At 43.9% G+C, this 15148-nt stretch overlaps 1 protein-coding gene across 3 annotated transcripts; it reads right to left on the bottom strand.

Moving 5' to 3' along the window:
* Positions 1-363: 363 nt before the first annotated feature.
* On the bottom strand, positions 364-14485 carry Pglyrp4 (peptidoglycan recognition protein 4). Of its 3 annotated transcripts, none has more exons than XM_021158828.1 (8): positions 14398-14485; positions 13421-13528; positions 12602-12800; positions 11166-11284; positions 8990-9142; positions 6543-6744; positions 2722-2840; positions 364-1586 (listed from the first exon to the last, which is right to left on the bottom strand). In XM_021158828.1, the coding sequence occupies exons 1-8, from the start codon at positions 14444-14446 to the stop codon at positions 1408-1410; spliced, it is 1128 nt and encodes a 375-aa protein (XP_021014487.1). In that variant the 5' UTR covers positions 14447-14485; the 3' UTR covers positions 364-1407. The 3 variants fall into 3 exon arrangements, with proteins under 3 accessions (XP_021014487.1, XP_021014488.1, XP_021014489.1); XM_021158829.1 differs by having other exon boundaries at positions 6543-6741; XM_021158830.2 differs by having other exon boundaries at positions 1408-1586; positions 6543-6741; positions 12602-12811; positions 13438-13528; positions 14398-14470.
* Positions 14486-15148: the final 663 nt, after the last annotated feature.

Genomic DNA, 15148 nt, shown 5'->3' with positions numbered 1-15148 from the left:
ATCTGGGAGACTCTAGCCTGGAGTCAGGTCCTCCTATTGAAGGAGACAAGATGAAACTCCAAACTTGACTGTGCTTCTCTGCCACTGAGAAATAGAGAGAACCCCTCCACTCTTTACACAAATGATCTCATACCAAAAGACAAGGAAATGAAGGCCACTGACTGCTTTGAAAGGCAAAAAAATAATTTAGCTCTAAAGTATGACTTCAAGTCAAGGAATTAGTTCAGTGTGTAGTCTGTGTGAGGCTTTAGGTTCAGTTCCCTAGCCCCCCCCAAAAAAAAAAAACATTTAACAAGATGGGGGTGGGCAGAAAAGAGAGAGTACTTATATTTGTTTTTACTAAAATAAGAGAAACAAAAGCATATAAAATAAGATAAAACTTTATTTTATGAAAATTTTAACAAGACAATCTCTACACTATATTCTTTTTATTCATCTCTCCTCTTTTCCTCTTACTCTCCCATCCATTTTTCAGAAAAACACGGAGTAAGATAAGGCTTCATGTGCTTACAACGAATTATGAAGGTAGGGAGGGTTTCAGAGACCAGCAGGGCTCATCCAGGTAAAGGCAGGCCACAGTACTGGGCAGCAAGTGTTGGCAGTCTGCCTTGCTCTTGGAAGAGCATATGGTCCTGGCACTCAGGGTGCTCTATGGATACAATGGCACAGGACTTCAGAGACATGGCACGTGTTATGGACAAGTCACCATAGACAGCTCTGAGCCTCCAACCAAGAAGTACCAGTGCCAAGAATAATGGCAGTATGGGAAATTGGACAGCAAGGTTTCCACAGAGGGGTGATGGCAAACCTTTGGAAAAGGACTGGGGCCTTTAATTTGTTCCTCCATTTCTCCAACAAACATCTATAATATCTAGAAACATTTAAAAACAAATCAAGAACTGACACAGGCTACCTAGTAGGAAAGAAAATTCTGCAGCTGTCCTGGAAAAACTCATAATCTGGAAGAGGACCTGTATGTTTTCAAGGGAGCATTCACATATGCACAAGTGGATGTGTGAGCAGAGGTGGTGAGAGCATTCTCCCTGGGCTATGGATGAGCGCTGGAAACTACCAGACAGGCCATAGGTACCAGACTGACCATAGGTACCAGACAGGGGGGCAGACAACTAGGGAATAAGGTATGACAAGAATCAGCCCATTACCTGGTCTTGTTGAGCAGACAAGTACCCAGGAGAGAAGAGCCTTGACTCAGGCTCAAGGGACTATAAGTGCAAAACTTGGGGACACTGGTAAATGTCACCAAGAGAGGACAAGGTCATCCCAACCTAGGAAGTGAACAAGGTAAAGTTTTTGAAATGAGAGGACAGATATACTAATCCAAGGTGAAAGGTAAAGACAGACACCCAGCAGGAGGAAGAGCATCCTCAGATAGGGATAGGGCTTCCCTCAGTGCTTGAAATGGGGCCACGTCTTGATAATGTTGTACAATGCCTGCCCAGGGGACAGAGTGTTGGACACATCACTGTGGCCCATTAGCAGGTAGTTGGGGGTCAGGTACCCCTTGACCACAGCACACCGGATCAAGTCCTGGGCAGCCTCCAGTGCAGCTGCATTGGGTGGGGAACCTGCAAAACACAGCCAAACCACTGATTGTAAGATCCCAAGGTGCCCAGAGCATGGCAGAATATGTTCCAAAACCCACCCAGCCTACCACTAAAATAGCATATTTGATATTTGGCAGCCATTCTATAGACAGACAGAACAGCAGATCAAGATTTTACATGTCTTAGTCTCAAAGTCTTCCTGACTCTAAATTCCTGGAAATATAAATACAGTTCTGACTAACTCTAAATGTTTTCCTACAGTGAAATTTTGTCCTGATAGTTCTCTATTGGAACTACTTCAGTAACCTAAGGACTATGTGACAATGCCTAGAGATATACTTGATTGAAAAAAGTGGGAGAAGAAAGGACACTTATTGTCAAGTTGGGGGAATGGCCATACCAACCAAATGTCAAAGTACAGATCTGTGACAATGAGTTATCTCACCCAGAATGACAGCGGCAGCAAGCTTTACAGGCCTTCCCAACAAAGCCAATGCTCAGCCTCTCCTCACATGCCCTTAGCCTCCATGTAGGGCTCATCTTCAAACCAACCAGAAATGTGTAGCAATAACAGTACCTCACCTTTCCAGAAACTCAAAACAACAACACCGTAGCTCTAGTCAGAAGCTCTGAGTAAATGAATACTTTCAGTGCAGTCAAGGCAAATGCCTAAATTCTGCTTTGCTGTATAAGGCTAACGTGATCTAGAATTGTTACCATGAAAACCAAAATAGGATAGTTACAAAGGGGAACTGGAATTATCACAACATTTTTCTTTGTTTTACCCATTCATTGTAGCAGAAAGAGGGGGGAGGGAGGGGAGGAGGAAGAGAGAGAGGGAGAGAGCGAGACATGGAGGGAGGGAGAAAGGGAGAAGGATAAAAAGAGGGAGGAAAGACAGACAGAGAGAGAGAGAGAGAGAGAGAGAGAGAGAGAGACTAAGTTTTGTCTGTGTGTGAAAAAAGTAACTACAGAATACCTACTCTCTGGGATCTGAGGGTCACTTTCAACCACACTCATCTTAGATAAATGTAAATACAGAGCTTCAGCATATGATGCTTTAAACAACGTTTGAGCCTGATATCTTTCCAGTCCAAATCAGACACTCGCCTCAAACATCACACAAGGATCACAACTACCCAAACCTTCCACTTACCTGTGAAGGTGCCCATGAAGGTGATACTCAAAGCGATGTCATTGTAGCTATCAGTCTTGGAACCTTGGTTATTCCAGCCTACTCCTTCATAAACACCACCATCCTGGCCCACAAGGAAGCTGAAGAAGCACAGGAGAGATGGAGATTAGCATGAAAGATAGACACTCAGGGACTGACACTTGCCTTCATCAGTTCACTCAATTTTTTTTTTACACAACTAAGCGCCAAGTTTCAGAACCAGTAAGAGTGTCATTGTGAGTGGTATGCTAGTGAAAATGTCTGGAAGAAGGGGACTCTAGAGGGACCCAGCATTAAAACATTGGCTGATCTCTGCAGGAGTAAATTGCCACAGTAGCTAACCAGTACCCCCAGAGCTCATATCTCTAGCTGCATATGTAGCAGAAGATGGCCTAGTTGACCATCACTGGGAAGAGAGGCCCCTTGGTCTTGTAAACTTTATATGCCCCAGTACAGGGGAATGCCAGGGCCAAGAAGCGAGAGTGGGTGGATAGGGGAGCAGGGCGGGGAGAGGGTATAGAGAACTTTCGGGATAGTATTTGAAATGTATATAAAGAAAATATCTAATAAAAAATCTTAAACACACATACACATATACATTCAATCTCTACTATAAGAAAATATTGATCTATCTGTAAAATAAATACATTCTCAGTTTGAAAAAAAAAAGAACATAAATGACTTACCAACTGACTCCCTGATTTCCCAAATGTCTAATTATCATTGCCCATAAAGTTGAACCTGGCAATCCCTTTTCCTTCTCCAGTCACCCTCTTCCCCAGAAGTCCACTGTGTAATGGTTCACTCACCCTCTTGTCTGTCACATCCATTCTGTGTCTCAGCCTTTTCAAGTTTGTGCTCCTTGGGGTGCTCCCTTGCACCTCTTCATTCTCACTCTACATACTTGTTCAGAACCAACCTATCCATTTCCTTGACTTCTTCCCTATCCGTGAAAGTGCACAACTCACATTTGGAGCCACCTCCCACCTTCTCTGGGTAGCATTGGAGAGAAAATCACCACCTACTGGCTCCAAACCTAGACCTCAGCCCACTCGCTTCATTCACTTGCCAGCCAAGGCTTGTCACCAGTGTCTCCCAGCCACTCTCTGACATAGTCTTATACCATAGTCACTAGCCACTCACTTTCATGAACTCTTAAGTGCCTCCACTTCTCCCTGTGACATCTGTACCCTCTATAAACATCTTGCCTTGTCTGTATTGTCACAAATCTTAAACTCTCATTACCCTCACCATTTTGTTCCCAAAGCATCATCCAAGTTGCCTTTCTCAAATACAAATCATGTAAAATCTTGTTCTTAGTCCCTTTGTGCAGAATCTAAACTCCCAATTGAAGATTCATCATCCTTCAGGACACGGATCTTTGCCTCCCAGCCTCACCTCTCACCACACCCAATGTTGGCATTTATGTGATCATAATCAGTCTTTCAGATCCTCAAAGACACTATTCTCACCCTGGAATACAGGCCTTCAACTGTATTTGAATCACTCTTGCTGCTTCCACCTCTGATTTGTTCCTACTCCCTCCTTGGGTCCCAGTTAATGAGTTTCTCCTCTGAGGAGTGAGTCCCTCACTCCTCTTCCTGCCTTCCTGCTCGTCTTTCACGTGTCCTTCATAATTGCACTTAATTTAACTTGTTGAGATTAGCATTGTTTCTCCCTCACTGAAGTCTGAACATCAGGAGGGTAAGAGCCACCTGTGCTTCCTGCCCCAGAGCACAGCCTAATGCTGTAATGTATGAGAGTGTTTCCTGAGTTCAGACCCTTTCAAGAATGGCAGTAGGACACGATATAAATCTGGAGCCAAGAAAACGGTAACTAGAGCCTAAGTAGGAAAGGAAAGCCTTTGTCCTTAATTGAAAAAAAAAGAATTCTAAGTTCATATTTAATATTCATATCTCCATTGCAATTTGAGAGAATAACATCAGATTACCCTGGATGGCAAGACCTACTAATCATTTGGTAAATCCTGATACACAATTGGAGATAATATTTTCTCCCATCTTCAAAGAGCTTTACTAAAGATCAGTCATCTTAGAAGAATATATCAAGTAACAAATGCAACTGAGGCACGCACATTGCACTCAAGTGCCTGGTGGGAACAGTCAAGACTAAAATACAGCTACAGAAGCTAATCCCCAGACAGTGAATGTCCCCAGAGAGTGGCTCTTCTATTAACACACACAAACACACCATATGAGTTAGCAGTGCCTTGTCCTTAGGCTTCAAGTTTAGTTTGTTTGTAATGGAAAATGAGCTGAGATGTTCCTGTGTCTTAGCTGCAAGCTCTGGATACATCCTCCAGTGTTTTTGACTGTTTAGTCAAACACTTTGTTTTCTATGTTACAGTCTTGAGTTACTGTCTTTTAGTTACTGTATTTTAATGCAAGTTTTCTTTTTTAATATTTATTTATATGAGTACACTGTAACTGTCTTCAGACACACCAGAAGAGTGCATCTTATTCCATCACAGAAGGTTGTGAGCCACCATGTAGTTGCTGAGAATTGAACTCAGGACCTCTGGGACAGCAGTTGGTGCACTTAACCACAGAGCCATGTCTCCAACCCCCACTGTATGTGTTCTTAACCAACAAAACCCAATCACAGAATTTTTATATTCATTTAGAATACATACACTAGCAAGATTTTGCTGAAAGGACCCAGATAGAGCTGTCTCTTGTGAAGCTATGCCGGGGCCTAGCAAACACAGAAGCGGATGCTCACAGTCAGCTATTGGATGGATCACAGGGCCCCCAATGGAGGAGCTAGAGAAAGTACCCAAGGAGCTAAAGGGATCTGCAACCCTATAGGTGGAACAATATTAACTAACCAGTACCCCCTGAGCTTGTGTCTCTAGCTGCATGTGTATCAGAAGATGGCCTATTCGGCCATCACTGGAAAGAGAGGCCCATTGGTCTGCAAACTGTATATGCCTCAGTACAGGGGAACGCCAGGGCCAAGAAATGGGAGTGGGTGGGTAGGGGAGTTGGGGGTGGGGGGATATGGGGAACTTTCGGGATAGCTTTTGAAATTTGAAATGTATATAAAGAAAACATCTAATAAAAATGGAAAAATAAAAAATAAAAAGTTATCATAAAAGAGTTCAAAAAAAGAATACATTATATGAAAAGGAAGGGAGGGAGGGAAGGAAGAGGATAGGAGGAGAAAAGGAAAGTGAGAGAAGAGAAAGACAGACAAATAGACGGACACAGAGATAGGATAAGGGAAGGAATCTGGGGAGAGGGAAAATGTCCTCCCATTAAGTAACACATTCTTTATTATAGAATCACAGAACTTGGTGCTATGAAATTATTAAAGATTTATCCAGTCTCTCTGTGTAGAAAAGACTCTCCCTCTGAGTGTTCAGAGTCTTAGATGCAAAGGACTGCCACAATAACACCAGAAGGAACAATCCAACCAGAGGGCATTACCTGAGTCACAGTGTAAAGAGAGGCAGTGGACTTGGGTTAATCTCTGCAGGTTCCACAGTCTTGCACACTGTAGCTTCCTCTAAATATCTCTTCAGAAACCTTGGTATCTATAATGTCCATAAACTGCCTTTAACAGGTACATATTTTGAGGATATGCTTGGGGCTATGACTACTCCTTAACTGTCTCCTAAGTAAGAGCTTCCTGGATTGAGTAAGAAGCCAATGGAGTAAATACCTATAGGTCGGTCTCTCATATGGTCAGTAATCCATTAAAAACATCTGCCTTTCCCACCTGTTGAAAGAACCTGATTCTCCCACTGACGGAAAAAAGACCCTGTTTTGGGGGTGACTTACTTATACCCAATGTCACATGCATTTAGCCTGTTCATGAAGAACGACTGGAGATCTCGGACCAGCAGGCGGCACTCATCAGGCTGACTGCATGTTCTCCCAGCAGTATGAAGAATGATGGCATACTTTGCAGGGAGAGTCATTCTGGAGCAGTGGGAGTCTCTTGCCCGCCAAACAGACCGTGGAACTATGTGGGGACAAGCTGCTGTAGCATAAAACAAAAAAACAACAAAACATAGAGGATTCATTTTACCACCCCATGCCAACCACATGACTACTGAGGGCGGCTCTAATCCTCTGCTCCTTGAGATTTGCCAAACCACCCTCAAACCTCTTCCCAATCCTGGCTGTGGTACTCTGGACTATACTAATCCAAGCAGCAAACATAGAAGCTTTATTATGGAAGTATGTTTGATAGACATTTAAAAGCCATAAGATTCTGCTTGTATAAAACAATTCTAAATATGGAGAGATGACAGCAGTCTCAAGGAAGTGCTCAAACTGATTCATGGCTCATAACGACAAGGACAAGTTTCTTCAAACTTTATTAAGCCCAAGAAAAGGCCAATAATTCATACCAGTTTTATCTCAAATGCTTCAGGAACTCCCTGACACACTGGTCATGTTCACTAGACCTCTCCTGTTCCTCTTCTCTCTCTCTCTCTCTCTCTCTCTCTCTCTCTCTCTCTCTCTCTCTCTCTCTCTCTCTCTCTCTCTCTGTGTGTGTGTGTGTGTGTGTGTGTGTATGTCTGTGTGTGTGTGTGTATCTGTGTGTGTGTCTGTGTCTGTGTGTGTGTGTGTGCGCGCATGTGCAAAGTGAGGAATGCTGAGACTAGCTGAGACATGCTCCAACTTGCACCCAGATTGAGGTGGGCATTTTGTTTTGTTTTGTTTTGTTTTGTTTTGTTTTGTTTTGTTTTGTTTTTAAGAAGACTTATTTATTTATTTTATGCATGTGAATACACTGTCACTCTCTTCAGACATCAAATTCCATTACAGATGGTGGGAACCACCATGTGGTTGCTGGGAATTGAACTCAGGACCTCTGGAAGAGCAGTTAGTGCTCTTAACTGCTGAGCCATCTCTCCAGCCCAATAGATTATTTTTTCAATTTTTTATTAGATATTTTCTTCATTTACATTTCAAATGCTATCCCAAAAGTCCCCTATATCCTCCCCCTGCCCTGCTCTCCAACCCACCCACTCCTGCTTCCTGGCCCTGGCATTCCCCTGTACTGGGGCATATGATTTTCCCAAGACCAGGGGCCTCTCCTCCCATTGATGGTCAACTAGGCCATCCTCTGCTACATATGCAACTAGAGATACAGTTCTGTGGGGTACTGGTTAGTTCATATTGTTGATCCTCCTATAGGGTTGCTGACCCCTTTATCTCCTTGGGTACTTTCTCTAGCTCCTTCATTAGGGGCCCTGTGTTCCATCCAATAGATGACCCAGACACTATTACATATGCCCACAAGATTTTGCTGACAGGATCTTGATATAGCTGTCTCTTGTGAGGCTATGTCAGTGCCTGGCAAATACAGAAGTGGATGCTCACAGTCATCTATTGGAGGTGGGCTTTTGGTGATGGGATCCCTCATAAGTAACCCCTCGCCCATGCTCCTGTAATTAACCCCAAAACACTCATTGGTTCAAAGAGAGGGGGAGGGAGGGAGGGAGGGAGGGAGGAAACAAGGAAGTTGGGTTTGGGTTTGGGTTTGGGCTGGAGGCATGGCTCAGTGACTAAGAGTGCTTGTGGCTCTTGCAGAGGGCCTGGGTTTGACTTCTAGTGTTCACTTGACAGCTTACAATCATCTGTAATTCCAATTCCAGGGAATCTGATGCCATCCTCTGATAGTCTTGGGTACTGGTTTTAAACATGGCATTCATGTATATGTGCATAGGCAAAACTCTCCTACACAAAAACAAACAAATGAATCTAATAACTCATGGGTTTTAATGCTGTCACTGCTTGTTAACCCAAAACAGCATCTAGCTTGTCTGAATTTTTTTAGTTCCTCCTTTAATGTCAGAGTGACAATGTCAAGCTTCTGTTATTTTCTGTATTTGTAAATGTGCAGTTGTGAAAAAGAACTGTGCAGTAATGCGCTCAGTCCTTTTCTATGTCTATTTTCTTCCCTAACAGTTTTGACCATATAACAACACACTGTGTCTTTTACCTGTTCGATTTGTTCCTTATCTTTCTCTCCCCTCTGCACTGAAGCTCTATGACTCAACGGTTTTTGTGCTTTGCTCCTTAGATACAAGTTTTGCTGAGGAAGCAAGTGTGGAGTGACTGCAGAAAGATTGTTCCCATAACACCACTCATTCTGATGGGGCCTGAGAGGTTCCTCTCAAGGCTTGCCAGCACCTGTATTTTAGAAAGCTAGGTAACTACATGGCTCCTAGGAGGGATGTAAGAAAGCCTAAAGAGTCACTCCTGGGTCTCACCTTTCTTCTGTTTCCCCTTCTGTGGAGGGACCAAGCAGTCTTCACTTTTCGCAAGCAATGGCTGGATGTACTTGGATGACAAGTGGCCCTTCTTCACAGCATAGGAAATCAGGCCCTTCAAGGCTGACAGAGCAACAGCACTGGGACTATGGCCTGGAAGAGAGTGGTTTATAGATATCCCAGTCTGGCCTATTGTCAGGGAACAGTGGAAAGAAACCAAGGTGCTCTGACAAACTACACAACTGTTAGAGGAAACCATGGGGACAGGTCAGAGAGGTGCTCATCAAGGACCTGCTATAGCTGGGCTCTGGGTGGCTCAGGTTGAAGCCCTCCCCAAAGTTGTGCTATGACTTACATGACCATACCCTCCATCCACAGGAGACCTTTAAGGTAGCTATGCCCAGTAAGCCCCCTGCTCACACCAGCACCTCCCATCATTTTTCTTAGCACAAATCTCTGACTCAGGTACTATTATCAAACTCCTTGCTCGTGAAGAACAACATGGGATCTAAAAAGTACATGCTTCAAATCCCAAACCAACAAATAAATCTATAAACTGAACAGGCATCCTGGACCCAGTGGTTCTGTGGGAACCACCCACTTATTGGAAATGAAAAGTTCAGGCTTATGTTCTGACTTCTTCCCCATGGTGTGTTACTTTGGGTTGTCTGCTTCTCTGAATCTTGGGCTGCACACTGTAGTAATAAGAATAACGGAATCTACCTGGACTGTCCCAAAGGGTACTGAGTATGAAACAAGAAACTACAGAAATCAGCTAACAAACTCACTGACCTGCTGCTGGGACTGTGTTAGGACTAAGAGGGCAGGAGGTTGGAATTAACAGACTTGGAAGAAAATGAAAGACTGTCATTAGAGGCTGGGATGTCCCAGAACACAACACAAAACAAAACACATTCCATGGGTGGCAGGCACTCCACTTTGTGCTTTTTTGTTTTATTTTGTTTTGCTTGGATTTTTTTCTATGAGAGAGAGAGAGAGAGAGAGAGAGAGAGAGAGAGAGAGAGAGAGAACATGAAATGGGGAAATCTGGGAAGAGTTGGGGAAGGGGAAAGCATGGTCAAAATATATTATACGAGAAAATTAATACAATTAACTGTCAACTTGAGCCGATCTAGGAGACAACCCTACAGATACATTTCCTGAATGAGTTCATTGAGGTGAATGACACACCCTAACTTCAGACAGCACCATTCCATGGATGGAATCCTGGACTGAACATAGGAGAGAATGGGTGAGCCCCAGTGTCATGCTCCTATTTCTAACAGTGGATGCAATGCCACCAACCACTTTTGAGCTCCTGATATGATGTCTCCCCAACTGTGATGAGTTATCTCCTCAAAGCTAAAATAAACCCTTCCTTTTTTCCTTAAGTTGGTTTCATCTGGTGTTTAGTTACAGCAACAAGAAAAATACCTAATCAAAAGCATCAAGGTATTTTTCTTGTTTTAATGGATAGAAAATCTGAGTGAGAAACAGTGAGCCATCTGGCCTACAGCTACAGGCCTGTCAGTCCTGGAAAAAAAGTGCAATGGCCACTAACACAGAGTTATAACACACAAACCACAGATCTACCTGAAGAAGAACAGAGCAAGAACCTAGCAGACAGAACCCAGTGCAAAGAGCAAGAGGGACTCACCTAGTGAAGCCTGGGAGTTCAAGGGAAAAAATGTGGCAGAACATATATACCAGAGGTGCAGCTTGGTCTTTATGTGGGTCCCCAGCAACTAGAGTGACTGTCCCTGACTTTGTTGCCTGCCTGTGGATCCTGCTCCCCTAACTGAGCTGTCTCTCTCTGGCCTCAGTGACAAAGAATGTACCCAGTCCTGCAGTGACTTAAGGTGCCAGGATAAGTTGGTTCCCCAGGGAGACCTCCCCCTTCTCAGAGGTGAATGGGAGGGGAGGGGAAGAAAAGCCATGTGGAGAGGGGCTGGGAGGAAGAGGGACTGCAATTGGAATGTAAATAAATTAATTAATAGGGAATAAAAGAAATGTGGCAGAGACATAGAAGAAAGGCAGAGCAGAAGGAAGAACATCACATAGTGCATTCTAGAAACCAAGGGAGAAAAACATGCCAGGAGAAACAGAGAGGGTAGCAGGGCATCAACTCAGAGCAGCAGAGATCTCTTGGAAGAACTGTCAGCTGAGGTGCCATTACCTTCTTGGGTGCCAAAGAAGGCGATACCTAAGGAGATGTTGTTGTAGCCCTGGTCATGAGAGCCTTGGACATTCCAACCAACACCTTCATATACTCTGCCATCATCCCCAACCAGGAAACTGTAGGCAGGGAAACGCAAGTTACTGACTGGCACTGACACACATTCCTGACAAAGAAAACCACCTACTTAGGCTGAGAAGGGAGAAGAGCTCAGGGCAGCTTCACAAAAAGTATCTGCATGGATTTCTCTGAGACAATAGAAAGATCAAGTTATGTACTCTCATCCTTAACATTGAAAAGGACACACACACATGTCTCATACTTCCCATACCCAAGTTATATATAAATCATCCTAAATATTGAGAAGAAAGAGGCGACCCTGTTCATCTGCAGAAACTACAGTTAATCTAGCCATACAATATTTGTCTCCATGGATTCCATACATCCTTAAAAAATGGCTCTCCTACCTCCCACTGAAGGCATTCTGTCCACAAGATCTCCACATAGGCTACTCATTTGTTTTCTCCCTGCTAGGTAACATCCTACATAAACACACCATGGGAGGCATGGACATAGTGGCAGGCAGTGTGTTTGAGGAGTGGTCCCAGAAGCCACAGAGATGGAGCAAGGAGAAAAAGGACCAAAGAGAGAAATCCAATATCTTATATGCCTGAAATAACTTGAGAAAGGACACCCAGCCCTGATGGTGACTGGCAGTCACCCACCATTTCCTGGTAAAGAACTGTGTATATACACGTTAGAACCATCACTCAGAAGGCCTGGACTGATGAAGTTAACCACTAATACCTGTCCTCCATGGATCATTAACTCCTCTAAACTACAGACGCCTTAGAGAGAGCACGGTGTAGGAAAGCAGAGATGCTGTGGACACTTGAGACCAGAAGCCATTAGCAAGCTTCAGACTGTTGACAACTGGCCAAAGTCAGGTAGGAGTCTCCTAGAGAGGCTGCTGGGGACATAGGTGGGATGATTTCCCCAGTGAGATCAGAGCCCATACCTGTAGTGTGGTGAGAATACCTTGGATGGAGACAGGATGAGCTAGTTTAGAATAGATGACTGTACCCCTGTATGACACTGAGGAAATCAAACAACCTCCCTACCTTGGGGAAAGAGTGACTCTTGTTCTGCCCTACTCAAACTGGTGGATGATGGAGGTACTTAGGTATAAGGAAGAATTCTGTAAACTGTGATGTGTCAGGTAAACCAAGATTTTCCAGAGGCATTCAAAGAAGCAGTTATATCTTGATTTTCATTCTGCATCTCAGAGGTAAGAACTTCACAGAAATTTTGAAAACTTTGAATACTGCATTCATTACAAAACCTATAGAACCACAACCAAAAAGGCAAGAAAAGCAGGTGAAAGACAAGAACCTTAACAGAAAAGCTCTGAGCACATGACTGGCCCAGCCACATACTTGTAAGCCACATCACACCAGCTGTTGTGGATGTGATAGGCCTGTAGTTCCCGAAGCTTCTGGCTACAGACAGTTTTGTTGTGGCACTCTAGTCCAGGGATATGGTGTATGACAAGGACATCCACTGGCCTGCTCAGCTTAGAGCTGCAGCCAATTGCTTCTGCCCCCCATTCCTCACGAGAAACCATAGTGAAGACATCTGTGGGGAGAGCATAACATGTCAATTAGTGCATCCTACATTTGCTGCCTGAGCTGCATGTTGTCTGACCCGTGCTGGTGAAAATGCTCCAGGAGAGGTATCAGCAGCTGGCCATAGTTTCCTGCTCATGCATACACCTTGCAGATTCTCACCCCCAATGTAGCTGAACTGGCCAGGGAGTCTGGACATTTTGCTCTTCCATCTTAGGAATCCCCATCATAAGTGCATCCCCATTAGGAAGCATGCCCATGCCATTCACTTGTCCCCATCCAGCCCTCTAGCCTGATTTTGCACTCACTGACAATTTCCTCTGTGACTTCTACTCTCCTTAAGGAGTCACACCTCCTCCTCTATCTAGGAGATCTCACAAGGTAGGGTCTTCATCTACCCTTCACTCTCTGACCTGCGGAACTCACAGATTGGCTCTCTACCCTGTATAAGTGTTCCTTCCATTTTGATATCATTCCCTTATATCCCAAAAGCCGAAAAAAGGTAATTGAGCTGCTGGCCAGAACCCCTCTACAATTCAATGCTATTCAACCTGTCCCAGTTGGCTGTGCAAATTTGCAATGCATTTCAGGCCACATAAGAAACCCCAGCAGATCCCCAAGTCTCCTCACCATCACGGCCTAGTATGCCTTTCTCAAATAGTTGGGAGATGTTGCCAAACAGTTGCTGCAGTCCTTCTGACACCTGACCAGTTTGTGGTTTTTCCCAGGAGGAAACACCTGCAAAAAGAATGTTTCTGTTTTCATCTGTCTTCAAAGAGTTCCAAAACCCTTTGATAATAATGGGAATAACAGAGCTCTAGGCAGAGGTAGCTGCTCCCTCTGCTACCTTTCTCCCTCCCTGAGTCCCCAAGCCTCCCCCAAGAAGCCCCTCTGGATTAACCAGGAAACCCCCCTAACAGATTGTGGCATGATTTTCTCTAAACTGTCTTCAGATAATTCCCTAAGGATAATAGTTCATTACTGTAGGTAGGGAATTAGGCATATTGAATAATTACAAGACATATATAAACATACAATTGGCAAAAATAACTGGGAAATATATTCAGGCACCTCAAAACCACAATGTTCTCATCTGTGTACATTTTCTGTATCTGATGCAAAAGGAAGAAATAGTTAAAATAGCCTTTCATGAATCAGGCCATTTCTTGCTCTGTGCTAGGGTATTGGTCAAACCCATGCTCCTACATGGACTGTGAGGGATGTCAGTGGACACTGGTTTACATTATTGCTCCAAAGGAACCTTGTTTTGTTGACAAGCACAAATATAACTTTATGGAAATGCTACCTGGCATAATATTAATACAGGTGTAACTATTGCTCCCACTGATTGGTTCTTACTGCCAAGTGCTAAGTCAGTCATGCGTGTTACCTCACTTAATCCTCAAATTTAAGAGGAAAGTAACCTTTTCCCAATCTTGATAGAGAACTTAAGATTTAAAGAATTTAATTTAAAGAATTTGGCCGCTTATTGAAAACTATTCCTTGGAATAAGGCAAAGAGCTGGCCCCAGGTCTATAGACTCCACAACGCTCTTCTTACATGCCAGGAAAGAGCATGTTTTTGGTCCAGAGCAGGAGAAAACTTACCCTGTGCCAGAAGAACCAAGGTAGAGAAGACAAGAAGCCAGGACAGCATCCTCGGGTGGCCCAGGACACCTACACGGAGAATGATAAGCAACCCTAGGAGGGACACTGACAATTAACATGACTGTGCCAGCTGCCAATGACATGCCACCTGACTGTGTGTAACCCTGTCTATCTACTGCCTTGCTGTGGGCCTTCCAAGGCCTGGCACCTGGCTAAGGCTCCTCTGGGTGCCCTGTACACAGCTGGTGCCCAACATCCTAGTACAGACTCCTAGCTACTCTATTTTACTGGTGCCTAGTGTGTGTGTGTGTGTGTGTGTGTGTGTGTGTGTGTGTGTGTGTGTGTGTGTGTGTTATGTAGATACTCACACATTAAGTCTTAAATAATCCTCACTCAAATTCTGTATATACAGGAACAAAATATAAGAATGGTCCAACTAAGAAATCCAAACTCACTTGGAAGGGTCTAATGCAGACATTCTTTTTCTAGATAGGAATAAGACTGGGTGAAGTAAGCAGGATGTCAGAGTTGAGAGGGAACAGACCTGGCTCTTGGGCAGGGCTCACCTGGTCTATCTTAAAACTGGCTTAGTAGAGTCTAGTTCCTTCTGGAGATAATTTTTAAAAGATCACACTCAAACAAGAAAAGCTGAAACTGGGGAATGGCTCAGTTGCTAAAGTGTTTGACAAGAGAGAATGATAGAGTTCAAAATCACACACACACACACACACACACACACACACACACACAC

The sequence above is a fragment of the Mus caroli genome, chromosome 3, assembly GCF_900094665.2.
Source record: "Mus caroli chromosome 3, CAROLI_EIJ_v1.1, whole genome shotgun sequence".
In the NCBI taxonomy this organism is placed as follows: domain Eukaryota; kingdom Metazoa; phylum Chordata; class Mammalia; order Rodentia; family Muridae; genus Mus; species Mus caroli.
Note: the sequence above shows the minus strand (reverse complement) of the source record. Positions and strands in the feature narration are given on the sequence as shown.